The following is a 26,775-nucleotide window of genomic DNA, read 5'->3' as shown; positions in this document are numbered from 1 at the left end:
GAAAGCTACGCTGAACCCATCTCCACAGTGCTTTGGAAGAAAATGAGTGAACATTTTTGGTGCAAATGTTTGGTATCGTATGCAACCTAAATTGCTATAAAATATTTATTTTCAAATCAAAGAAATGCCAAAATAGTGCACACGAGCGTTACTTTTTCAAGAAAATGTCGTTAAACATTCTAATGCGCAAAACACGTGCACAGTTTTTCTAAAATATTTCGCCGCCATGTTTATTTCAAGGAATAAAATATATGATTGTTACTTTACCTCAGATTTCCTTACTGAAATATGTATGTCTCCTTATTCATGGTTAGAGATATCCATTTAGTATAGTTTTTCACTATCCGATGTCCTTAATCTGTTACCGATCCTTCACATTTAAAGAATAAACGCAATGTGTAATGATAGTTTTTCGCTTTACACACCTCTCTTGGACAAGAAAGCCGTTTCACATAAAATTTGTAAGCATCCGCTGCCAAAATTTTAATGAAAGATCGGAACTTTTTCTAAAATAAAGATGAATTTCAATCATTTTCAAAAACTGAAAATATTGCACAGTGTGTTGAATTTATAAATAAAACAAAGATCCTCAAAATAAACCATTTAGAACTTTTACGGGAACTATACGTTTCAGCCGAACAACACATTTCAAGATGACACAAAACTGATTTCTCTTCGTAAACAATGTCAAAGTTCACCTGAGGAACATTGCTTAAAAAGTAAAAGTGCTTACTTGTTTCAGTTTTACGTCCTGTAGAAAACAATCAACTTCCAACTTTAAATGCATATATGTTCTATAATTATTCCAATATAAAAAACCGTCCGATCTTTTCCGTGAGAAATAAAACGAAGCAAATTTAACTATTTGTTTACACTTCAACCATGTGAAATTAAAGGCATGTACTATCACGAGACTCCCGTGCATTTTGAACCTCGTGGTGAATAAACTGAATTTACTTTAAAGTATGGTGTCTCAGTTGAGCCAGTTATTTGTTAATTTCAGAGAACATACACTAAAGAAGTGTTTATGAGATTATGCATATGTACGAATATTTACTAGTCTACTTTATATTAACGACGATAGAAAACAAGTGTGCACTCGGCAAATAGCAAGTCTATTATTTTCAGGTGTATACTGAACACTGATCCCAATGTTCGTAATTTTCAGATAAAGAACTCGTTATCCTTGGTTTCGTAGACAGTCTTAGTACTGGACCGCTGCCTCCGCTGTCAACACCGCAGTAATCACTAATGTAAAGTCAGTGTCCATTTCTATGCCGGAATTTCAATACACATTTATTATCAGTTTAAATCTATGAAAGTGTGAAAAAATATCATTGTTTCACGAAGAACCAAGATACAGAAAAGTTACTTTTGAGATATTGCTGATTTTAATCATCAGGTTTTCGCGTGAGAAGTTCAACTGATTGCATTTTGTAAAATGTTTCGTAGTTATCTACAGTTGTATACAAATTGTATTACCTCCTAACATACTTGGCTGTACATTTTTTCTGCGATTTATTCTCACTGTGTTTTGAAAAACATGCTGCATAAATTCTCATATTGTATAAAAAGTCGATAGATCAAAATTGGTTAGTTATGACGCACGAATCAATCTAATAAGGAATCACTATACTCATCGAACTTGTCCCGGACCAGTATGCGGAAATACTGTGGCCAAATGTTTCAAGATTGTCTAAAAATATTTGCATATATCGTGATAAAGCAAATATTTCGATTGTTTTTTATAATTTATAAATATACAATCACGTATGTGTGAGAAAGTTACGTTAAGTAATTTCGGTAGTTACTGCAGGAAGTACCGAAAATTCCATTTCCACCAAATTTTCCGTGAGATAAGCAGCGCGTAAGTACATAATTTCCACTATAATAAATCAAACATTTCTTATACTGGTACAATCCTTGAAAAGAATTTTGGATCGTTGCCAAATCTTGTTCACATTAAGTCTGAGACTTCTCTTACAATTTTAGGCAGTTTGGTACACCATACGTAGAAAAATCATTGTCCGCACATTGCACTACTTTTATGTATGCTGAAAATAGCAATATGTACAGACAATCTGACTAAAGTACATCTCCTATATTACGCTACGCATAGGATCTGAAAACGACCTATTCATTGCCTCGTTCTGACGGCTCTTTCGCTAGCCAGTCAGAGCCTAGCTTACAACATCTTGCAAATCTACATGTAGCATTGACTTTTGATATTTACAATTCTTATGTCGTAATGTACGAAATAGCCGGTTAGCTCAGTCGGTAGGCCACTTACTTTGTAAGCGAGGCCACTTGCTTTGTAAGCGAGGGGTCCCGGGTTCGAGTCCTGGAATAACCGCATATTTTTCTTATCCTTTGACAATCGAACACGTCGTCTGATTGGATAACATAAAAATAGCAATAATGGAAATCCAAAATATACAGAAGACGAATGTGAATGGGTCGTTCTCAGATCTTCGTTTAGAAGATCAAGTACTTTAGTCAGATTGTATGTACAGATTTATTTTCGTTTTAATACATGAGGTGGTCAGATTTGAAAACAGATTTTGTACTAAGTTTAGTTGTATTCAGTAAGACAATTCTCCTATGCACTAATTGAAACTTTGAACTAACTTTTGCCATTCATGAATTTTTAATAAAGTATTTTGAAAAGATTTATAAATCTAACCAAAAATTTGGAAAAATACAGGTAAAATATCTTCTTTGTTTATTTCCAAATTTTAGTTTTACTTTTTATACAGCTACTTTTAGTTCAGGTCTTGCAAACTGAGCTGTTTTTGTACTCTGGAACAGCTGCATTTGAAAGCTTTTGTTCACTATATTTTCACACCTCAAATGAAGGTCACCCTAAATTCAAGATGGCGGAAGTACCTTAAAACTAAAATTATCAACTGTTCAGCAGTGTGTACATGTATCTAGATAATTTGCAATCATGCCTTGCACGGAATGTCACGGATCAGAGGGATAGACTGGCTATATTCATCACTACAACCCGGCAAACTGTATGAAATCTAAAGTGGTAGTATATTCATGGCATGTCCAGAGTTCAGCCAGAATTCAGCCAGAGTAGACAGAGAAGTCAGAACTCTGGTTACTCTGGCTGGCCAGAAATCAGCCAGAGTAGCCAGAACTCTGGTTTCTCTGACCGGCCAGAGTAGCCAGAGTTCAGCAAGAGTAGCCAGAGAAGTCAGAACTCTGGTTACTCTGGCTTGCCAGAGTAGCCAGAGTTCAGCTAGGGAAGTCAGAACTCTGGTTCATCTGGCTGGCCAGAAATCAGCCAGAGTAGCCAGAACTCTGGTTTCTCTGACCGGCCAGAGTATCCAGAGTTCAGCAAGAGTAGCCAGAGTTCATTCAGTATCCAGAACTCTGGTTACTCTGGCTGGCCAAAGTAGCCAGAATTCAACCAGAGTAGGCAGAGTTTCTAGATTTTAAACATGTTCTGGCTACTCTGGTCAGCCAAAGTAGCCACAGTAGCCTGAGTCACCAGGATATCATTTGCTCTGGTTACTCTGGCTGTTTATAACAGAGTAGCCAGAGTAGCCAGAGTTTCTAGGATTTTAACATGTTCTGGCTACTCTGGCTGACCAGAGTAACCAGGTCCCGTGTTCGCAAAACATTTTCAGTCTTAGCTGAATTTGATCTTGAACTTAATATGTTATTTCTTTCTAAATAGCATATTTAAAACTGAATTTCAAGTTAATAACTATTTTCAATTGGCTATTTATAGTAGCCATAATAGCAGAACTCTGATTACTCTGGCTGGCCAAAGTAGGCAGAGTTCAGCCAGAGTAACAAGACTTTATTAGGATATTAACATGTTCCGGCTACTCATACCAAACCAAAGCGCTTGAAACTTAAATGGCAGACACTAGAACATAGAATACATGCATCCCGAATAATGTTGTACAAATAACCATTAATCAAATCATTCAGTTTCAGTTTTAATATTGCATATGCCATGTTTTTGTGATTTTCCTACATATCTGCGATATGTCACATGTTTAATTGTAAAGGCCCTTGAACGTATATTTTATATTACATGGGCGCTCAACAAATCTGGAATAATAATAATTGATACGACGTCGGATACGGACGTCGATTCGACGTTGTGTTTTGGTTGAAAATGTAAGTTTTTTAGACGTCGAAACCCCGACGTCGAAACAACGTCGACACCCGACGTCGATTCAACGTCGGGTTTCCAACGTGTAAACAACCTATTTTTCATAATGGTTTTCTTCTAGAAGCTCTAATTAAGCGTCGATATCGAAGTTTTCTAAATCAGGACTTTTATGTAAAACTTCCTTTGATTCCAATTTCTCTAGTGATAACTTTGTTGGATTTAGAAAGTATAATTGTTGACTCGTTTCTCGTTGTTTACAACCGGAAATGAATATAGCACGTGGGTTTTTGGCGCGTTAAGTAAAAAAAGTTTGTTTTTTTTTCATATTTTTAAGTTTCTGTGATTCATTTAAGTTTAATTCATGATAAAAATGACTTTAAAAAATATCTAATTTAAAAAAGATGAAAAAAAAGTACAATGTTTACTTCAGAAAAATCGTCTCCTAGCGGTGACTCATACTTTATCAAGGGAGGTAAACTAGTGAATGCAGTTCCTGGAGAAATTGCGATGCATCTTTTATCCATTTCCGATTAATTTATTAATAAAGAAAATGACTAAATTTTATTGTAAAACGTTAACCAGGTCCACTTGCAACAATTACAATTTCGACCAAAATTCAACGTCGATACAACGTCGAAACCTGACGTCGTACCGATGTCGCACATTCGACGTCGGGAAGACGTTGTATTTTGGTTGTCGACGTCGCGACCTAATAACAACTTAGAACCGACGTCGTTTCGACGTCGCATGCCCGCTGGGCTGTTTGTTTCCAGATTAGCGATTGTCGAAAGTTTCTTGTGTAAAGGAAATAGTTGAGCCTCACGGTTATGTTTGGAACGGAAGCTATATTGGAAAGGTGTGAGAAGTTTTGGTTCTCTCAAGGTTGATTTTATTTTGTGTTTATGTATCAAGTGATTCATAAAACGGACTTCTGCAAGAGTAGCCATAGTTTCTAGGGCTTTAACATGTTGCGAAAACCCTTTATGTACCCTCAGGGTTTTTTAGTGTTTCAGGTATCAAGTGATTCATCAAACGGACTTCAAAAAATTGTCTTACTTGTCAGTTAGCAGTCCTATAACTGTTTAATCCAAACACAGTCAGTATCGTTTTATACACGTACATAAGTAATACCGAGTTAATGCAACATGGAATGTTGTTTGTCTGATGACATAAGGTGACCACAATCAATTTTTGAAAGGCATTTTTTCACTTTTTCCAAGGGTTTAGATGAAATCGCCATTATAAAGCTGATTTAAGTGTATGTGTTCACATGTCAACATGTCGTCAACTTCCACAACTTTAAAATGCAAATTTCAGGAATTGGTTGGTGTTAACAAGTATGAAAAATTTAATCGCCAATTTTTTTATATTATGTCTTCAAGTTAATTTATCTGGTACAAATTCAAGGCAAACACTAAAATTAAATAAATCCAAAACTAGAAGCCTTCAAATAAATATTCTTTATTTTTACACTCAAAGTTATATGCAATTCACTGCAATTGTTTATGATATCAATATATAGAGGATATTACATGAGTGTTTTTACATATTGAATTTATTAAACGAGTTGAATAAAATGATAAAATGCGAGGTTCTACCGAGCATTTTATCAATTTTATTCAACGAGTTGAATAAATTCAATGTGGAAAATCACAAATGTAATATTCTTTTTATCACATGTCAGCTTTTCCTATAGAAACATAAAAAAATCTTCTTTCTTTTGCTATATAAACAAGTAAATTTCACCAACGTCTCCAATACTATAAATGACGTCGACGTCAAAGCTTTATTACACTAGTGTATTATCATTTTTAAATAATGGCTTTATTACACTCCCGCGACGTCAAACATGTGATAAAAACAAGAGGACCCATATGGTCCTGAATAAGGTCCTGAATCGCTTACCTGGACTTTGTGGGTTATGAGAGTCATAGTAAAAATTCACAATTTGTAATTGTTAACTCTAAATTCTGGACATTCTGGAAATTTTAACTTATATTGTATAAGTCAGATGTCAGACTGGAAGTATATTGATAATCCACAGAGACAGACTAATATTGCCCTGGGGGTGGTGATTCAATCAAGTTTGAAAGAACTCCATTATAAATTTTGCTAATTTACATGCAAAATATTTCAGCTCTTACCCTTGTGGCTCTGAAAAAGACTTTTGCTATGTAAGTATATCATGTTTTTTTTTCTATATAAAACTTAAGTAGGAACCATTTTGACTCTGGGGTATTGATTTGAACATGTAAACTATCTTAACTCTTGTCATTGCAATTCTTTTGAGAAGATTTAAAAAAAAATTCCTGTAAGCCTTTGCAAGCTCATTAGCACAAGCGGGGGCAAGTCTACATAAAAAATTGTCCGCCGATATGATATGAGTGCGTAAATGCGGTGACACAAACAGGTAAATCACAAAATTTTATAGTAAATAATAAATCACAAGAAATGTAATTTATTTAACCAATATTAAAACGATCCTCTATAATACATTTTATCAAAACCGGCTACCTTTAATTACATGTTCATGTACGATATGTATATTAAATTTATATATAGAGAGCCGGTGTAACATTAAATTTTGACCCCGTTGAAAATTGACCCCATGGGTCATTTTTCAACGTTGAGAATTGACCCAACCAACATTTCAACATTAAATTTTGATCAAAAAGTCGTTGAGACCTGATCAATTGTTAAATTTTAATCAGTAATGGGGTCATTTTTCAACGGTTAGTTAAACGTCGGAGATCGTCTTTTTGTAGTAGAGAAACACTCTGGAAAGAACCAGAAATTATCGAAGGCATGCTGGTTAGCTTCTTTAAGAATAATTCCACAAACAGAACATTTCAATAACTATAAAACGATATCTGTGTTGATATTTTACTCTTTATTTCGAATTTTCGGACACTTGTCCTTTTTCAAGAATATGGAAATATTTTTCTGACTAAGTAATATCCATGTAACATTTATATCACAGGAAATGAATAATGTTGACGTCCTGTCACTAAGACAACGTCACGTCATTTCTTGTGTAAGACGTGACGTCCTTTCCCGCAAAAAGGGCAAGGTGTCAACATCATACATAACCAGAGAGCAAAACACAATACTAAGTGCAGCAAGATATACAAAATAATAATAATAATAATAAATAAATAAATAATAATAATATATATATAATAAATAAAATCAGCAAAATAACTGTCCAATTCATTTTAAACCCCTAAAATTTAAAATATACAGGATCTCTATTCGCAGTCAGTATGGAAACACTAGAAATGCATGCATTGTCATTTAAGTGAAAGGACCCTCCATAGTTTTTAGAATTACACAAGTTAAGTTAAAGAATCCAAGGGTCACTACTGATGACTATAAACGACTTTACTGAATGCATTTTAAATATTAAGTTTTACGTTACATCCCTGGGGTATCACAATATGTCTGTAAATCTTCCGAAGGGAAGTATAGTACAAATCTGTGTTGATATTTTACTCTTTATTTCGAATTTTCGGACACTTGTCCTTTCTCAAGAATATGGAAATATTTTTCTGACTAAGTAATATCCATGTAAATTACCGATGGAGTCTAAAAATAACAACCCCTTTACATGACCGAAAGCTAAACACCAACTGATACGAATGCCTAATATAAAATGGATCATGTCAAACCACTTTGTGAAATGAGATAGTATTGCGCTAATTCTGAAACTTAATGCAGAAATCGTATTGCCTAACTAAACAATTAGGCTATATGGTTACCAATAACTACGATTTTTTTAGCGAGATCCCTTTGTCACAAAACGCTTAAAAAGGGGCCTCCGTGGCCGAGTGGTTAAGGTCGCTGACTTCAAATCACTTGCCCCTCATCGATGTAGGTTCTAGCCTCACTCGGGGCGTTGAATTCTTCATGTGAGGAAGCCATCCAGTTGGCTTACGGAAGGTCGGTGGTTCTACCCAGGTGCCCGCTCGTGATGAAATAATGCACGGAGGGGCACCTGGGGTCTTCCTCCACCATTAAAGCTGGAAAGTCGCCATATGACCTACCATGTGTCGGTGCGACGTTAAATAAAAAATCCAAAAATAAAAAACGCTTAAAAGGCTTTAAAGAGATAAAGTGTCCTACTTTCCGCTGAAAACATGGAATTATTCTGAGAAGGCTTTTTATGTTTCATTTGTCCTACCTAGAGAAATGTTTCCATATTTTGCCAAATTGCTAACAAAAAAACCTGAAATAGTGTCTTATCTTACGCTAGGCAATTTCTCTCGTTAAATTCGAAAACAAATACTTTCTTTTTGTCTGATACACAAGTGATACAATTATGTGTAATAAATAAATAATCCGGTAAGTACTGTCACTCGAACCAACGGCCCCAAATCGATGAGAGCTTTTGTATTTAACATTGAGATATGACCAGACTGTAGGGCCGTCCTTGGGCGCTTCGTTCTTTTTGTTCTTCTGTGTCCGACCCGAGATAGAATCGCCTTAATGACACGAACAAGACCCAAGAGCATCGTTCTCGGGTCAAAATTTGATACACCTAATCAGGAGGACCGCGAACAATGCGAGATGAGAAGGTACAACTTCAGTGTCAAAGAAACATTGTAGCGAAATACCCATAAGATAAATTTATGACCAAAGACCAAATAAGATATTATTTGAATGAAGAAGTTACACTACTTTTGTAGAAATGTTGGTTTACCCCCTTCGATAATGTAAACAAACGCCGTAAACAAGGTTGTAAAACTCCACTTATGGTTCCCAGTGTAAGAGTGTTTTGCTCGAGCTACGTGATCTAACTCGACTCAATTTCATCCAGGGAATAAACGCCCAAGGATGCCCTAGTTGATCAGTTCGTAAATAAACATCCAAACATGTGTAGCTGGGTTTTAACCTCAGTTTCTGACCAGTATCTGCAGAGTCAGAGTTATTACCGATGAATAGGGCCTAATGTATTATTAGCCCGTGGAGCGCTAAAATGTATAACTAAACGTTTATTACTTAAAAGTTCTAAAAAAATACAGAAATATTAATCTTTCATCTGTATGGTAAAAGACATATTGCGTAAGATTATTGGGATCAGTTTTCAAGGTTGAAATATGACCTGCCTATAGTTGATCATTTTTCAACGAGGGTCAAATTTTTACGCGTGGTTGGGTCATTAAATAACGGGCAACGTTGAAAATTGATCATTAATCCGTTGAAAAATGACCCATGAGGTCAATTTTCAACGGGGTCAAAATTTAATGTTACACCGGCTACCTAGACCTTTAGTCTAGGTAGCCGGAACCGGCTACGTATTCCATTGGTCTAGGTACCCAGAACCGGCTACCTAGCCATTGCCTATTTCAAACTGATGAAAGTCTTGTTATTGGGGAATACAAGTATCTGTCTGAAAGACTTCCACTGGTTGTAAACGCTTGTTTTATTGTTTGGTTTTCAACTTTTTAAAAAAAATCTGACATCTAATAAATCCGTCAGTCATAATTCGCAGCTACTTTACTACGTAATGACTGGCTTGGAGGCGGGAGGGGGAGCAAATAGGTCACTATTCCAATTAAACAGGCTGTGGTGTCGAAAATAGATACCCTTTAAATTGTCAAATATGTTTGTGAGATTTTTCTTTTTCAAGTTTGTAAACATTTTTCATAATTAAAAACCTTTCCTGCTTTCTATGTTTTAAGTTTATATGTGCTAAAACATGTTTCATGTACATGTATGTTAGGCGCGCTTAACATACGTGATTTTGTGTATTTATATTTGTTTTTATGTCTTAGTTTCTTTAATGCAGAGCATAAAGAAGATAGTATATAGAGATACATTTATTTTTTAAATACTGATTATATCTAATGCAAAATATAAGGGTGAAATAACATAAATCTATCGTTCGGTGTCTTCTTTCTTCCCTTTCAGTATTGTACGTTAATGTAAAACAGAATTAAACCAAGTTGTTACACTGCATGTAACCTGGTAGATATAAAGATGACTATTTGTTGTTGTTGCTTTACCGGTACTTAAAATTGATGTAAAACAATTTCCCTCTTCCCAGGATTTTACTGTACATATCTCTAATCTATAATCCTGTTATATCAGGCCTAAGACCACAGTTATTTTTACTTCATGTTCTATATAGGCAACGAACACTATTACAATTTTGCATGCATTCCAACCTCCCTGAAAATACGTATGAAGAAAGAATACTCTCTAAATGGCCGCAAACAGGCCCTATCAAAAAGTCATGTTATGCATATTCTGACATTCTCATTCTGTCACATTGTACATGTACTTACTATTTCATATCTCCTCTATTAAAATAAGCCATTTATTGCAGGTCTTTCACTCAAAAATTCACCAATATTCACCATCAAACTATTTTCCGCGTAACCACTTCCGTATTGGTCAACCAATGGCAAATAACTGTGTTCATGTGCCTATTTATGATCGGCACCTCCCGTGATGTAATAAGCAGAGATAGCCGAACCATGAACCATAACGGTCTGAACACTCATTTTGATTGCTATTTAGCTGGACGGTCAAAGGGAGACAACAATGTATAGCGTTGGTCTCGTTAAGCAAGGGAAGATAATAGAATCGATTTTCACACAATAATGAATTATGGAACCATTTTGCTTAGAATTATATTTATATAGTGTTTTGATACACTATACTCCTATTACTTAATAGTTTTGACACAGACTCAAGCTATTGCACAGTATCTTCTTCCAACATTGGAGCCATTAAACTCTCCAGTGACAGCTCCAGTTTCTTCTGATGTGCCCAAAGTCACTATCCAGCATTGAAATAGTCGAGCGCGCTGTCTCGCTATTCTACCAACTAACAAGAGTAGATAAACAATCATATAATGACTACATTCAAACATTCCAAACCGATTACAAAGAAACGTTTGTTTACTTTGGAAACCCCTAACGATTATAAAAATTGTGAAAAGTCTAATCAATGAACCCTATTGATCATGGTTAGTGTATGAACATATTGTGACTTTAGAAATGAATGTCACATTATTTCAGAAATCAAATTAGATTTTTGACTGTACATGCTGCAGACGATGCTACAAACTGTAAAATCCGGAAAGTAGATCCCTCGGTTCACCGAAAACAAGGCAAACAGTGAAAATTGTAGACTCGGTTTAATCGAGTCTGTTCATGCGCAGTAACTGAAAATGCAACACTGCCCATGTCCCCAAACACCGGCTTAAGCAATATTCAATCCTCAAATCTAAATGACTTGAAAAATACGAACTTGACGTATCCTCGTGGATCTTACGAATGGGAAAGTCGACTGTTTTAAATTGAATTATATCCCTTATTGATCACTGTATCTATAAAATCACTGTAGCCTCGAGATCCGATTGACTTTCAGAAAGATAAAATAAAGCTTTTTTTGCCCATATCAGTTAAAAAGACTAAAATGTCACTGATTTGTCAGACATGATGACAAAGATTTGAGTATATTTTGAAATATAGGCGTAAAGTGATGATACCATTACATATGATAATGTTATGTGGTCCTCCTCAAACCAGGTACATGAAACTGTACACAGGAAGTATTTATGTCAAAGAAAGTTGATCTCCTCCTTTATACCACCGTCACACATACGGCGCGGATAGCTACATCTAGTCACTGATAGAAACGTGTTAATCCGTATAGACCCGTACCTGAGCCGCACCTTAAAGTAGTAATCCGTATCAATGCGTACCAATCCGTACGTCTCAGGTACGGAGGGATAGCTATCTCGCCGTACGTGTGACGGGCGTATAAGCCAGGTATATGAAACTGTTCACACGAAGTATTAATGGCAAGCAAAGTTGATCTCCTCCTTCAGCCAGGTACATGAAATTTCATATGTAAAATATAGATGGAAAATTTGATGAAATATGAAGCTTCGTCTAGTCCCTATCTACTGTTAACGTGAAGTATTAATTGCCAGAAAGGTTGGTATCACTACACCATTTATGAGGTCCTTCTGTAGCCACGGTACTTGAAACTGTGCAAGAGAAATACTGATGGCAAGGGAAGTTGATGCTTGTATTATCACAACTGATGATGATATATTGTGCCCTTCTCGAACCCTAGTACGAAAAAACCCTGCACACGTGAAGTATTAATGGCAAGGAAAACGGATTTCCTCACATCTGTTGATGATATCTGGGTCCCTTCTCCAGACGTTGTATATGAAAGCGTACACGCATGAAGTATTGATGGCAAGGAACGTTCGTATTCTCTCATCTGATGAAAAGTAAACAATTCAATGCAGTTCCTAAAAGTTCTCAGAAGAAATATGTTGTGTTACTGAATTTTTAATCGGATCTTCTTGACTTTTTTTCAAGTATTCCTTGAATACGACTAATGATGATTGGCTTCAAAATATCCTTAACTTGTCAACAGCATGTACAACCATGTCCAAAAGGCGTATCTGTTGCATACCTTTGAAAAACGAGTTTAAGGCTTGGGAGTCCGCAACACGTTTTAAAAACAAACAGAGACTCACATTTTAGGGAACATTGTCTTCAAGATGTGTTGGCTGGTCACGTCTCCGTTATATCTACGTAACGTTTCCGAGATATAAATAAGACGTTCATGAAATGAAATACAGTTTTAGGGACATTGACATCTTTAATATAAGTTAGTTGGACACCTCCTGTCATTTGACTGACGTATGATATTCACTTTTATACGCCATAAAATACATGCATATTAGGTCTTCAAAAGGTAAGAATGGTGTATTCGTTTCATGTCTTAGACATTTTGGAAGATCTATGATAGTACGCAACGTGGTTTGAAAATCAAACCAAATCATGTTTGAAATCTAGCACTTCTGGAATGACAGTAACATCTCCAGACACATCTCCATATTAATCATAATTATTTAAGGTAGGTATAATACATGTACTTACTTGAATACGTCATCAACATATATGCTGGTATTAGAATAAGACGTTGAAGTTTCATTTAAGTCAACAACAATATAAAGGAAGATGATTTTGCAGTTTATGATACCAGTAGACATGCTAAAGAAGTGTGTTGAAAATACCTAGAATTTGTATTATAAAATCTTCAAGAACAAATAATATCTCCTGAGGAATATATATCTTATAGTATGTTTCCCGGGTTATATTCCAATCTTAACAAGGAAATTTGACAATACTGATATAAAAATCACCTCTCTTATCAGGAATTATTATTATTACAAGATTTATTTTAACCTGGTATTTCAAAATCATACTTGAAAAGAGCAAGTTATTGTTCTTGATTCTTTCAAAATGAATAAATACTGAATGTATAAGAAATAAATAAAAGATAGAAGAATGGAGGTCCATTTGAAATGTTTGACACTTATTGTAAAGGAAAATAAAGGACAGTTGGTATATGTAGTCCAAATAGTGAGAAGTTAGAATTTCTAAACATTCTTACACGGCTCACAGCAAATAATGATTATGAAATATTAATAACCGGGAAAGACTTAAACACTATTCTTGATATAAAAATGAATAATAAAGCCACAACTGCCAGTTGCAAGGATGGAAAATTTTACCAAACACTACATTAGCAATATGATGTATCAGTAACGTAAATTACATACCTATTATTTTTTTCTATTTTTTTCGATTGGACTATTTCCTTTTTTTATCAAATATTTCAAGCAGAGAGAAAACTTTTATCATAAGAACAGGCATTAGGATATATAATTTATGAGTCACGTTAGATATTGACTAGACATCTGATACGGCATTTACAGAAAACCATTTTGCAAATGCACTCTTGAATATATAAACAAAATATTCAAATTATAACAAGAATCTAGGTTCATGAGAAGTAAGAAGACAAACGATTTGCCAGAACCTAATACACATTTAACTCAACTCCTCGATTATTCTTATAATCAACTTCGAAGTAAGTACAAGAAATAGAAAAATTATTAGTAAAAAGTCAGTATGTCAGGTCAATATCTATTGTGATTGTCATCTCAAATAATTTTACATTACCTTTCTTTATTTTGCGCATACGTAATTTTGAGTGAAGTTCTGGGAATAGACTTTGGAATATGCCCGGCGGTTCTCTTGCAACACTTTCTGGTTCATCTGAAAGGAATGTTATCGGATTTAACCAAGCATTTTTATTATCAAAGCATGTAATCCAAACATAAAACAAAACTATGACACATATTACAACACTTTCTGCGGATATGATAACAACAATAGGGCCTCGATGGCCGCCCACTTGGTAATTTGGAAATACAAATATCTGCATTTGTTGATTGCTTTCAACATCTATACATTTAAACAACTATTTACTTTCATTTTCATTTTCGATAACGTACATTTTAAAATTGGTAAGAAAATATGATAAAGAAATGTAAGAAATCATTATATTAAAGGGATGCAATCCTAAAACAGGGGGCGGGGAGGAGGGATTGTCCCTTATGCCCTCACCTGTGCACAAGGCTTCAAGTTAGTTTATATAACGTATTGGCACAAGTACAGAGTTAGGATTCTTCTATGTTAGTCTATATTATATGCTTTTTTACACACCCTGTTGAACCTAGCGCAATAATTTGAACAATAACGGAAGACAGCACAACTCTGATATCACGCGCCAAATATCAAAGCTATATGAAGCTATTACTGATTTAGAACAGAACATGTTCAAACTTTCTTATATGAAACCCTACAGTACATGTCACACACAGGGGCGTTGGCATGTTTGACCTTGGAGTAATAACTTGGACAATTATAGTAGAGTCAAGCCCTTATATCACATGTCAAATATCAAAACCATGCTTTTTGACGAATCAAAACAAGTGGTAAAATGATCACGCCCTCTGGTGGCCATGTTTTTTGACGGATGAAAATAGTTTGAATTATCTTGATAGAGGGTCATACAGGGACAATTTGTGTACAATCATTTTAAAATCGGGCCATCAGTTTCACGCAATAAGATTTTTTTTTATAATTTCTACTACAGACAAACCTTTGTTAAGGACCATCTCTGAACAGAGACCACCTAGCTCTAAAGAACACATGTTTTGTCTCGCAATTTAATAATTACAGTGTATTTTAACCTGTGAATAAAGACCACCTCCCAATAAAGACCACATTTTAGCTCCCCCAAGGGTCGTCTTTTTAGACAGGTTTGACTGTATATGCTAATAGCGAAAAGTGACCACGCCACTGGCGGCCATGTTTTTGTATGAATCGGTATAAATTGAAAAATCTTGGTAGAGGGTGACATGAAAACCATTTGTGTAAAATTATCCAAAAATCGGGGAAAAAAACGGTTTAGGAGGAGATGTCGTTTGAAGATTTTTAAGTTCTTGTGGTCCCTCTGTACACCCAAGTGAAACCGTTTGAACAACTTTGGTAGATGACCACCCAAGGAACACCAAGGCCAAGTTTTTAGATCACCTGAGCAATGGCCATGTGAGTAATTGTGATCGCTCGATGTCGTCTGTCTGTCGTCTGTCAACATTTACATTGTGTATGCGATAGAGGCTGTATTTTTCAACTGATCTTCATGTCAGAATAATAATCTGGGTGAAATCTAGGCCAAGTTTGAAATTGGGTCACCTTGTGTCAAAAACTAGGTCACTAGGTCAGATAAAAGAAAAACCTTGTGAATGCGATAGATGCTGTATTTTTCAATCAATCTTCATAGATTTTAATCAGAATAATTACCTTGATGAAATCTAGGCCAAATTCAACATGAGGGTCATGATGACCCTGAATCGCTCACCTAAGTATATTGAACTACATGATTCAAATGGCAAATTGATGCTGAAATATTTGAAAGTAGATCACGTGTATGGTCACTGAAAGACAGTTTAAAAGACTGGTGTGCAAAACTGTACATGTCATCCAAATTTCAAGGCTGGATCATAAACTAAAGTGGTCACAAGCAAAAGTTTACACACGGACACACGGACACACAGACTACGTAGACCTACTGACCTAGTTTTTAACCGCAGTTGACCCAGTTTTGAACTTGACCTAGATATCATCAAGATGAATATTCAGACCAACTTTCATACAGATCCCGTGAAAAATATCGTTTCTAGAAAGACCGTAATGTTTTTTTTATTATTATTTGACCTACTGATCTAGTTTTTGATGGCACGTAACCCAGTTTCAAATTTGAACTAGATATCATCACAGTAAACATTCTGACTAATTTATGAAGATTCATTGAAAAGTATGGTCTCTAGAGAGGTCACAAGGTTTTACTATTTTTAAATCTATTGACCTAGTTTTTGACCGCACGTAACCCAGTTTCAAATCTGAACTACATTTGTAGATATTATCAAGTTGAACATTTCGATTAATTTTCATGAAGATCTATTGAAAAATATGGCCTTGAAGGAGGTCACAAGGATTTTCTATTTTTAGACCTACTGAACTAGTTTTTGACCGCAGTTGACCCAGTTTCGAACTTGACTTAGATATTATTAGGTAAAACATTCTGGCCAATTTTCATAAAGATTCATTGAACAATATGGCCTCTAGAGAGGGCACAAGGTTTTTCTATTTTTAGACGTACTGACCTAGTTTTTGACTGCAGTTGACCTAGTTTCAAACTTGGCCTAGATATCATCAAGATAAATATTTACACCAACTTTCATACAGATTTCTTGATAAATATGGCCTCTAGAGAGGTCAGAATGTTTTTCTATTATTTGACCTAATGACCTAGTTTTTGACGGAACATAACCCATTTTCAAACTTTAACAAGATATAATCAAGGTTAACATTCTGACCAAATTTCATGAAGATCCATTGAAAAGTATGGCCTCTAGATAGGTCACAAAATGTTTCTATAATTAGACCTACTGTCCTAGTTTTTACTGCACGTAATCCAGTTTCAAACTTGACCTAGATATAATCAGGGTAAATATTTTGACCAATTTTCATGAAGATCCCATGAAAAATATGGCCCTTTAGGAGGTCACAAGGATTTTCTTTTCTTAGACCTACTAACCTAGTTTTGGATTACACGTGACCCAGTTTCAAACTTGATATAGATATTATCAAGGTGAACATTCTGACTAATTTTCATTAAGATCAATTGACAAATATGGCCTCTATGGAGGTCACAAGGATTTTCTATTTTTAGACCTACTGACCTAGTCTTGAACCGCTGACCGCACATGGCCCAGTTTCAAACTTGACCTAGATATTATCAACATGAACATTCTGACCAACTTCCATAAAGATCCCATGAAGAATGTGACATCTAGAGTGGTCAAAAGCAAAAGTTTACGCACGCACGCACGGACGACGGACACCGCGCGATCACAAAAGCTTACCTTGTCACTTTGTGACAGGTGAGCTAAAAATGGGTCATCTGAGGTCAAAAATAAGGTCACTAGGTCAAACCAAAGAAAATCATTATGTATGCGATAGAGGCTGATTTTTTTGACTGATCTTCGTGAATTTTGGTCAGAATGATAACCTTGGTTAAATCTAGACCACGTTTGATCATCTGGAGTAAAAAACTAGGTCACTATGTCAAATCAAAGAAAAACCTTGTGTATGTGATAGAAACTGTATTTTTCAATTGATCTTCATGAAATTTGGTCGGAATGATTGTCTTGTTACAATTTAGGCCAACATAAAACAGACCAAGTGTGACTTTGACCTTTGACCTAAGTGTCTGAAAGGAGTGCATGACTCATTGTATTATTATGGGGTACATTTGTGCAAAGATAAATAAAGATCTCTTTATAAATTGCTGAGCTACAGGCCGAACAGAAAAAAAGCCCTGTTGACATTGGACCTCTAAGTGAGCCCTTGACCTTTGAGCTAAATGTCTGGGTTTTGCGTATGACACATCGACTCATCATTCCCCTAGTGAATTTTAGGGTTATGAACCGGACATGAAACTTTGGAAGGACAGGCATACTTACGGACGGACAGAAGAACGGAACCTGGGCAGAATGACGGACGGGCAACAATGCACAATTCTGTAGTCCCCGAAAATGGTTTTTAACAAATAGGGGAATAAAGGGAATGTTCCAGTATCAAACAAAACAAATTTTATCAAGGTAAAACATTATATTTATGTTCCATTCAGATCACGTAAATTGGCCTCTAGTGTGATAAAAGGGTATTTATACGACTTCATCTTGTGATGTAGTTTATGAAACCTGATGACTCCCTTTTGAAAAAGGCCTATATCACGCTTGGTAAAAAACTTCCGAGCCAGTTCGTACCGCTATGAAAGAACGTCAGCAAAGGTGAGTGTCATCTTTTTTTTATTTTTACAAGCACTGTATCAAATTTCAAAAATCCGGATATGGTAGGCGATGTAGATTTGACTTTACAGGGAACTTGAGGTTGACTTGTAGTTGTGGCGGTTTTTACCAGCAAGCTGAATTCGTGGTGAACTGGGCCGTTTCGTCATTAAAGCACTTTCAATTTCACATTTTTGCATTTTAACTGATATTAAAGAAGAAACCGAGTAGGTGTTAAATAGCTGTAAGGTATACACTATATCTGGAAATAAAATCTGTACCGAAAATGGTTTAGGAGTAGAGACAGGCTCTGTCATGAAGGTGATAGTCATGTCGCTAGGGAGGTGGCTTTACTTTTTAAGAGAGCTCTGTGTTTATAATTTTAATGCCCTATTGAAAAGTTTACAATATTGCTGAGACTTGTAAATATTTCAAATACAACCACGCTGACCATGTTCCGTATGATTGTTTAGGTGTTGTTAATGTTTTGACTTAGGAAACTGGTTTTGAAACGTCTTGAAACTAATTGATTTTATGAACATTTTAAAATTTAGATAACTAAACTCATTTAAATTGATGACCAATAACTTAAAAATGTTATTTTATATTTCGTTTGTTTGGATTCCTGTTATAAATAAACTGCAATAAAGGAAAAACAAAACATCATCAATACCTATGAAGCAGTAGTTCGTTCGTGCTACAGGTCGCCTTATATCATATATATTTTAACTCGTCCTATCAATAAGAGTCAAACAATTTTCATTTAATGTTTTCCTTTGTTATTTGTCATATGCTTTAATTTTCAACTGATAATTTCAGCATTCTTATAAATCTAAGACAGAAATATAGGTTTACCATAAAAGTACTAAAGTTATGCATTGATTTAACTTTACAAGGAACCTGGGTTTCGCTAACTTAATCTTGATTTTTGCTTGTTCCCGTGACTGATTCCCTGGTAAACTGGGCCGTTTCGTCATGAAAGCACTTTCATTGTCACATGTTTACATGTTAACTGATATTAAAGAAGCAAACCGAGTAGGCATGTATACACTATATCTGGAAATAAAATCTGTACCGAAAATAGTTTAGGAGTAGAGACAGGCTTTGTAATGAAAAGGATAGTCATGTCGCCAGGGAGATGGCTTTACTTTCATAAGAATCTCTGTGTTTAACATTCTAATGCCCTATTGAAAAGTTTACAATAATACACACGTGTAAATATTTCAAATACAACCACGCTGACCATGTTCCATATGTTTATTTAGATGTTGTTAAAGATTTGACTCAGAAAACTGGTTTTGAAACGTCTTGAACATTTTGAAATTTATATAACTAAACGTATTTATATGGATGACCAATAAATGTAACTTATGAATGTTATTTGATATTTCGTTTGTTTTAAATTTCTGTTTTAAATAAACTGCAATAAAAGACAAACTAAAAATCCTAATACCTATAAAGCTGTAGTGCGTTCGTGCTTATATCATATATATGACATTATTTCTGACCTTTTACCGCTTTGTAAGAATTATGTTTTTAACTGTTTTTGTATTTGATTTAACTCGTCCTATCAATACTAGTCGAACAATTTTCATTTGATGTTTTCCTTTGATGCTTCTTTTTAATATTTTTTTTTTCAACCGGCAATTTCGGCATTCTTATAAATCTAAGACTGAATATAGGTTTGCCACAAAAATACTGAAGTTTAACATTGTACAAAATACCATAGATTTTCAAAATGCTACCACAGACATATGTAAAAAAAAACTGACAGAATGATTTATAACCTAGCACTCATCCAAATCTTCTGACAATTTACATTGATATGTTGAATCTGTTTGACAACTAGTAAATAGACTTGTATTTTCGACAATGTGATATAAAACATATTCAAACATTAAGTCAGATTGATTATGTCCTTGGTTGCCATGACAACATACTATATAGAAGAAATGTGCGAATTTACTCGGTCAGTTATTGCCATATCTATTTACAGCACCAGCTATTTGATCTATTACGTCATTTTTATTTTACTGTCAGAATAATTTGTATTTCTGATTTATTGCTAACGTAACAAGTAAGCACAGATAGTGCTTGACTTTTCATTCCATCATTGATGAAAAGACGTTGAAGAAACTTTGGACTGATGCTTCAGATAGAGCGAAACTAAAAACGAAAAGAGGTTTCAAGTGTCAGTATGAAGTGAAGAAACACCTAATATATAGAACTTTCACGGAGAAGACGGGTAAAGTAATCAAACAGATTTTAGACCCAACACAGTTCAGGAGAAGTGTTTTGGTGCTAGCTCATAAGTCAACAGTATGGCGTCACTTATCAGCTAAAGAGACAGTTGATGAAATACGAACAAGTTTTCACCGGCCTGGTATATCAAATGAAGTGACAAAGTTTTGCCGGTCATGTGATGTATGTCAGAAAGTTAGTACTGACTTGTCGCCAAAAAGCAAAAACGAGATGGTTCATAAGAATATAGACATCCAGATAGAACTGAAGAAAACTGGAGACAATCTGACGTCAGACCAGAGTCACACTATTGTTATGATAGAGAATGGAACCAAAACAATGAGAAGTCATCTATGAGATTCATGAAAAGAGGACCATGTCGTCGTGTCAAAAAAGGTTATGAATAGAGGTATTAAAAGACAAGATTATTGAGTCATATAACTGGTATCCTGTCATAGGGCTTTAATTTTTTTAACTCTATAGATTTAGATTTTTAAATAGCAGATGAATCTAATTAGTCCAAGGCTGAAATATCAATAAAGATACAATTTAAGCATGTCAAAACCTTACCTAACAATTACCTTTAATGAAACAAAAACAAAATAGTTGCAGAAGAAAATCTGACTTTCTACTCTCAAAGGTTGCTGATAAAAAAAAAAGCCAATATTCTAATAAAACTGGAACTAACTCTATTGTTAAACTGTCCATTGTTTCACCTGGTTTAATTTTCATTTAGATATTCACCTGTGATTTGACCTTTATCAACAAGACTATATTTGCTGTTTATCGTTATGTTTAAACTTCTTAACCGTGTTTAGTACAGTTTCAAACTTGAGATATCACTAAATGTTGCCAAACACAACGAAAGGAATACATATTTGGTATAGTTACCCGTCCCCTATCCCCCAAAAGTATTTCCAACCCACACAAGACAAATAAAGCTGAGGAAATAGTGTCCGCCCCAAACAGGTTGACATGTACAAACTCACCTCTTTGACATCATAGTTATATGTACAAAGTTTCAGAAGTGAAAGAAACACTTTATGCGCTTGAGATTGGAGAGAAGAAGTAAGAATATGGAAAACACTATATTAATAAAAATAAATACATCAACTATTTTTTGGGTTTTTTTTATGGTGACCATATGTATGGAGTTTCATTTTATCTAGATATCACCTATGTATATGTAGTGTTCGACGCCAACTTGAGATAGGATAGGTGCATACGTGTCTACCATTTACTCTTCCTGGTGATAAGGTCATGAGCGTGCCTTTCTTTGGTCACCTCAGGAACTGTTAAATAAGTTACCGCACAATCTTGAAAGGAAATAAGAACATAGGATCTCTCAGCCTGTTTCCATGAACATGCACAACTACACTTGAGACAAATCATGTGTATGAAGTTTCATAGGAATCCCTTTTAAAATAAATAAAAGTTGAGGCGAATGGGGCGAATGGGGCTGTTTGCCAAACCTTTTTCCTTTCTGGAAAAAGGTGACATATCGCCTGATAATGTAAAATTATGCTCTGAAGAAGAAAGAATGTATGGGAGGGGATGCGAACTAATGGTAATATATTTTACTTAGAAATCTACACATTTCTTCAAAAGATGTTTTATAATACATGTTGCTGCGATTCTATAAAAGGAGAGCGTACCTCAAAATATAGTTTTCGGCACTAGTTTGAAACAGGTAACATCACTGACAGAACTTCTTCCAGCCAGCAGAATGCCTTTCACACATTAATTAATTTTTATATCTAACACAGGATTTTAAACAAAAAGGGCAATTAATATTAATTCAACGGTCTTAACCGCTCTGCCTCTGAAGAATGATAGAGCAAAGAATTCAATATTAACAATCAAAGTTTTTTCCAAATACGTAGCCAATAAGAGCTATTTTTATATGAAATGCTTAACTTATATCACCTAACTCGTTAATCTTTAAAATTGTAAAAGATCTTTAATTTCAAGGTCCATCTGACAGAACATTGTAAGCAGACATTTCCACTAAGTCTTCTTGTATCATCGGACTTATCTTCATCATCATCATCATCATCATCATCATCATCATTATTATTATTATTATTATTATTATTATTTTTATTATTATTATAATGTCAGATTTATATAGTGCCCTTTTCATGATAAATACTTTCGAAGGCGCTTTATATATAGAGCAAAGTTATTCACAGCCAATCACTCTTAAATATGAGATTTGTATGATTGTTTGCTTCCAAACGGGGAGTGATAACTACTAAATGCTTGAGATGAGTTTTTGTACAATTACAAAAACGTCATATCAATGATTTAAGAGTACATTAAAAAACGACGAAGCAGAAGATAAATTACTCACCTGTTTTCTTTCGCATTTTCAATTCCTCATCAATCTTTTTATGTGCAGCTGCAATACCTTTCTTAACTTCTTGAAAATTTCCTTTTACTTCTTCAACATGTTCTTTAACATTTTCTTTGACTTTTTCCACATTTTCCCTAACTTCTTCAACGTCTCCCTCAACTTTTATAATATTTCTTTTAACTCCTTCAACATGTCCTTTAACTTCATAAACATGTCCCTTAACGACTTCAACATTTCCCTTTACTTCTTCAACATGTCCCTTAACTTCTTCAACATTTCCCTTTACTTCTTCAACACTTCCCTTTACTTCTTCAACATTTCCCTTTACTTCTTCAACACTTCCCTTTACTTCTTCAACATTTCCCTTTACTTCTTCAACACTTCCTTTTACTTCTTCAACATTTCCCTTAACTTCTTCAACACTTCCCTTTACTTCTTCAACACTTCTCTCTACTTCTCCAACACTTCCCTTTACTTCTTCAACACTTCCCTTTACTTCTTCAACACTTCCCTTTACTACTTCAACGTTTCCCTTAACTTCTTCAACATTTCCCTTTACTTCTTCAACATTTCCCTTTACTTCTTCAACATGTCCCTTAACTTCTTCAACATTTCCCTTTACTTCGTCAACACTTCCCTTTACTTCTTCAACATTTCCCTTTACTTTTTCAACATTTCCCTTTACTTCTTCAACATTTCCCTTTACTTCTTCAACATGTCCCTTAACTTCTTCAACATTTCTCTTTACTTCGTCAACATTTGCCTTTACTTCTTCAACATTTCCCTTTACTTCTTCAACATTTGCCGTTACTTCTTCAACTTTCCCCTTAACGCCATCAACAGTCCCCTTGACGACTTTAACCTTTCCCTTAACATTTTCAAACTCTTTCTTCACAATCTGCAGTTCCAACTCTAAGTTTTTCTCCATTTGCTGCAACTTCTCTATTTCTTCTTTTATTTTTTCCTCTGCCTCTGGATCAAGAGGGCTGTTTTTATACTCATCAAGCTCTTGTTGAAGATTGGGCATTGGATTTGGAACAGAGGTATTAAGTCTGAGAAGAACCTGCGGGATGAAACAAATACATGCTTTAGTATTAAAAAATTGCATGTATATCATTTATGTGCCTGGTTAATTGCACTTGTTTATGCCTAGATACTGGTAACAAGTAATCATAAGGACCAGACTGAGTCACTGAGTGTTTTAGGGACAGGATAAGATCAAATGTCAAAAGAATACCCAACAGGTAAAGCCACGTTCAAAACACGCATCCTACAACCCTCGCACACAACACAAAAATGAAACACAAAAGGACAAAACAAACAAATACAGGAACACAGTGGAGCACCGCCTTGGAACGGTCAGTGGCAAAACCACCACTGGGGAGATTAAACCGGTTTATGGTGCACCTAACCTCACTCTTACCCCCAACATGTTCCAAAGTCACAAGACAGTGTAAATAAAAGTAATCCCCGCCAGGTGAAACCTAACATATGTAAATGCAACAGAAGGTATGTTATGTAAAACACAAAGATGCCCTTGTAAATAAAATATAAAAATGCAACCCTTAAGAACCTAAAACGTATGTACTCAATGCCTTTGCAGAAGACAGAACAACAAGGAAAACACCCTTAACGGCCCGGCGAAACAGGCCAGAAGACGGAAATCAAAATAGCTCAGTCCTGATGGGATTTAAGAACTACTAATCATAGAGTCCTCCACCTGATCCGTCAGACACAATCAAAATGGAAAGCGTAGCGTCCAACTGTAAAAGGGTTGAACACCAAACATGCGGTGTGTCTCAAAACAGTTGGGTCATAACCTCTTTTCATATAACGTTTAATTACTTTACTAAATACCAATGGAAAATTGCCATGACCCAAAATCTTACGAAGTTTGTAAACCACATCCCCATAAAAAGCGGGTTTTGATATACCTTCCCGCAGAAGTGATTTTAAATTGCTATTGTATTTTAAAACCTAATCTGAATTACTATAGTAAAATTAAGAAAAGTATTTACGTAATTTATAATAACGCTAGCCCTGCTGAAGAAGCTTATTTGTAATAAATAGTAAACCACTTTATACTCCATGTAGTTCTATTTATAGTCTTGAATTGATTTCAACATTATATCTTGATTCCTTAAAGATTAAAATTGATATATATTGTTAAAACAAATTATTTTTTCCCCACGTTGACCTATTTATTATAGTCGAACTATGTACTTTCAAACAGTGACCTCTGATAGCATGGTTTGTTACCTCACTCCAGACAACAAAGCTTAACACTATGTCAAATCCAGAAATGCTATGTTGAACTAGGAGACATATTGAGGTCAGAGGTCAAGTTCCATTTTAATAAATTTTACTTCCCAGACGAACTTCTTTCAGTACTAATAAATGAAAAATATAACATTTATGATTGACATGATAATAGAATAATAGTAATTACATTTCAGGCAAAACTAATATTTGTTTTTAATCTTTGACAAGCCCATGTTTCATTTATATAGCAAATGTTTTTAAAGTGAAAGGAGATTTTTTACAAAAACTCTCTGTCTTAACAGGTGTCATGTATACATTCATGCAATGATTTTAAAGATCTCAAGAAAAATAATTCATTGTTGCAGAAACTATTTCACACATTTAAACTTTAAAGAAATATAACTCTTTTGTACGGAAATTTCTTTCTAATTAATCTTTGGAAGTAACGTTACATATAGGGCCTTTTCTTCTATTTTATTTGCTTTGCGTTGGTCAGATTCAGATCTATCATTCCATTGTTTTCATATTTTGTTTGACCCTTTTTGCTACAATTATGGTAGTTACAATTACGAGTTCTTTTGTAACAATTCTAAATATAAGTCCGTCATATATATGTATCTGTAATTTCACCTCAAATTATTTTGGACGTTTATTCATGTTTTTTTTTTTATTTCCTTTTCCAAACGCCAGTAACACCATACAAATATGTATTAGAATTATATTTCAATTGGGTTTAAAGTCACAACGACACACATGATGCTGCTTTAAGGTAGTTCTGCACGTTTAAATCGAAGATTTTTCTACAATGTTGAATTTGATTAAACGTTTTTCAAAACTTTAGAATATACCTAGAAAATTCAGCAGATAAAACAGATAGGGTCGTGTGCTTGACTTTTTGCTAGACTGATTTGAAAAAAAAATGGTCCTCATGCAATTTTTCGTAATGGAAGGCTATGGGAAAAGCATAACTTTCATAACATTTTCGCGAATAGAAATTTTCTACAATGTAGAATTCAATGAAACTTCCCACAATTGTAAATAAGCATATGGTCTGTAATGTGGTGAATAAAATGTATAGGTCCATATGCTTAATTTTGAGATATTTGACCATGATTAAACTGAACCGCACGCTAATTTTAAGACATTATATTGAATTTTTAACGTGTCAGCTGTTTTAATATCATGTTTTAACTTTAGAAAGACAGTAACAGTGTCATTGTAATAAATTAAATCATAGATTGCTTTTGATTTATAAAATGATTTTCATTTCTGTATGCCGAATCCAGGATTTCTTTCACGTTTTCCGGATAAAAGACGTTACGCCATCAAGTCCGGTTTATAAAACGTGCAGAACTACCTAAATTTGATAATATATAGTTTCATTTTCTGTCACACATGTATCCCTATAGACCCAAAACAACAAAGATTGATTGCCAATGAATAAATTCCATTTTATTTGAGCTTAATGTTTCTTAATGATTTCATAATATAGTCTTCTTTGATTTGATTTATTAGTATTAGTATTTGTAAACGGGAAAC

The 26,775-nt window shown here is 34.6% G+C and overlaps 1 protein-coding gene across 1 annotated transcript in view; it reads right to left on the bottom strand.

Moving 5' to 3' along the window:
* The window catches only part of LOC123527554 (uncharacterized), a 76,627-nt gene that overhangs the window by 29,404 nt on the left and 20,448 nt on the right, over positions 1-26,775 (bottom strand). Inside the window, exons 4-5 of the mRNA XM_053523515.1 lie at positions 22,972-24,037; positions 14,137-14,232 (exon numbers count right to left, since the gene is read on the bottom strand). Of these exons, the coding sequence (XP_053379490.1) occupies positions 14,137-14,232; positions 22,972-24,037 (1,162 nt within the window). The remainder of the gene's footprint in view (positions 1-14,136; positions 14,233-22,971; positions 24,038-26,775) is intronic.

Source organism: Mercenaria mercenaria, chromosome 14 (assembly GCF_021730395.1).
Source record: "Mercenaria mercenaria strain notata chromosome 14, MADL_Memer_1, whole genome shotgun sequence".
NCBI lineage: Eukaryota > Metazoa > Mollusca > Bivalvia > Venerida > Veneridae > Mercenaria > Mercenaria mercenaria.
The sequence above is the reverse complement of the archived record's forward strand: the minus strand, read 5'-3'. Positions and strand labels throughout refer to the sequence as shown.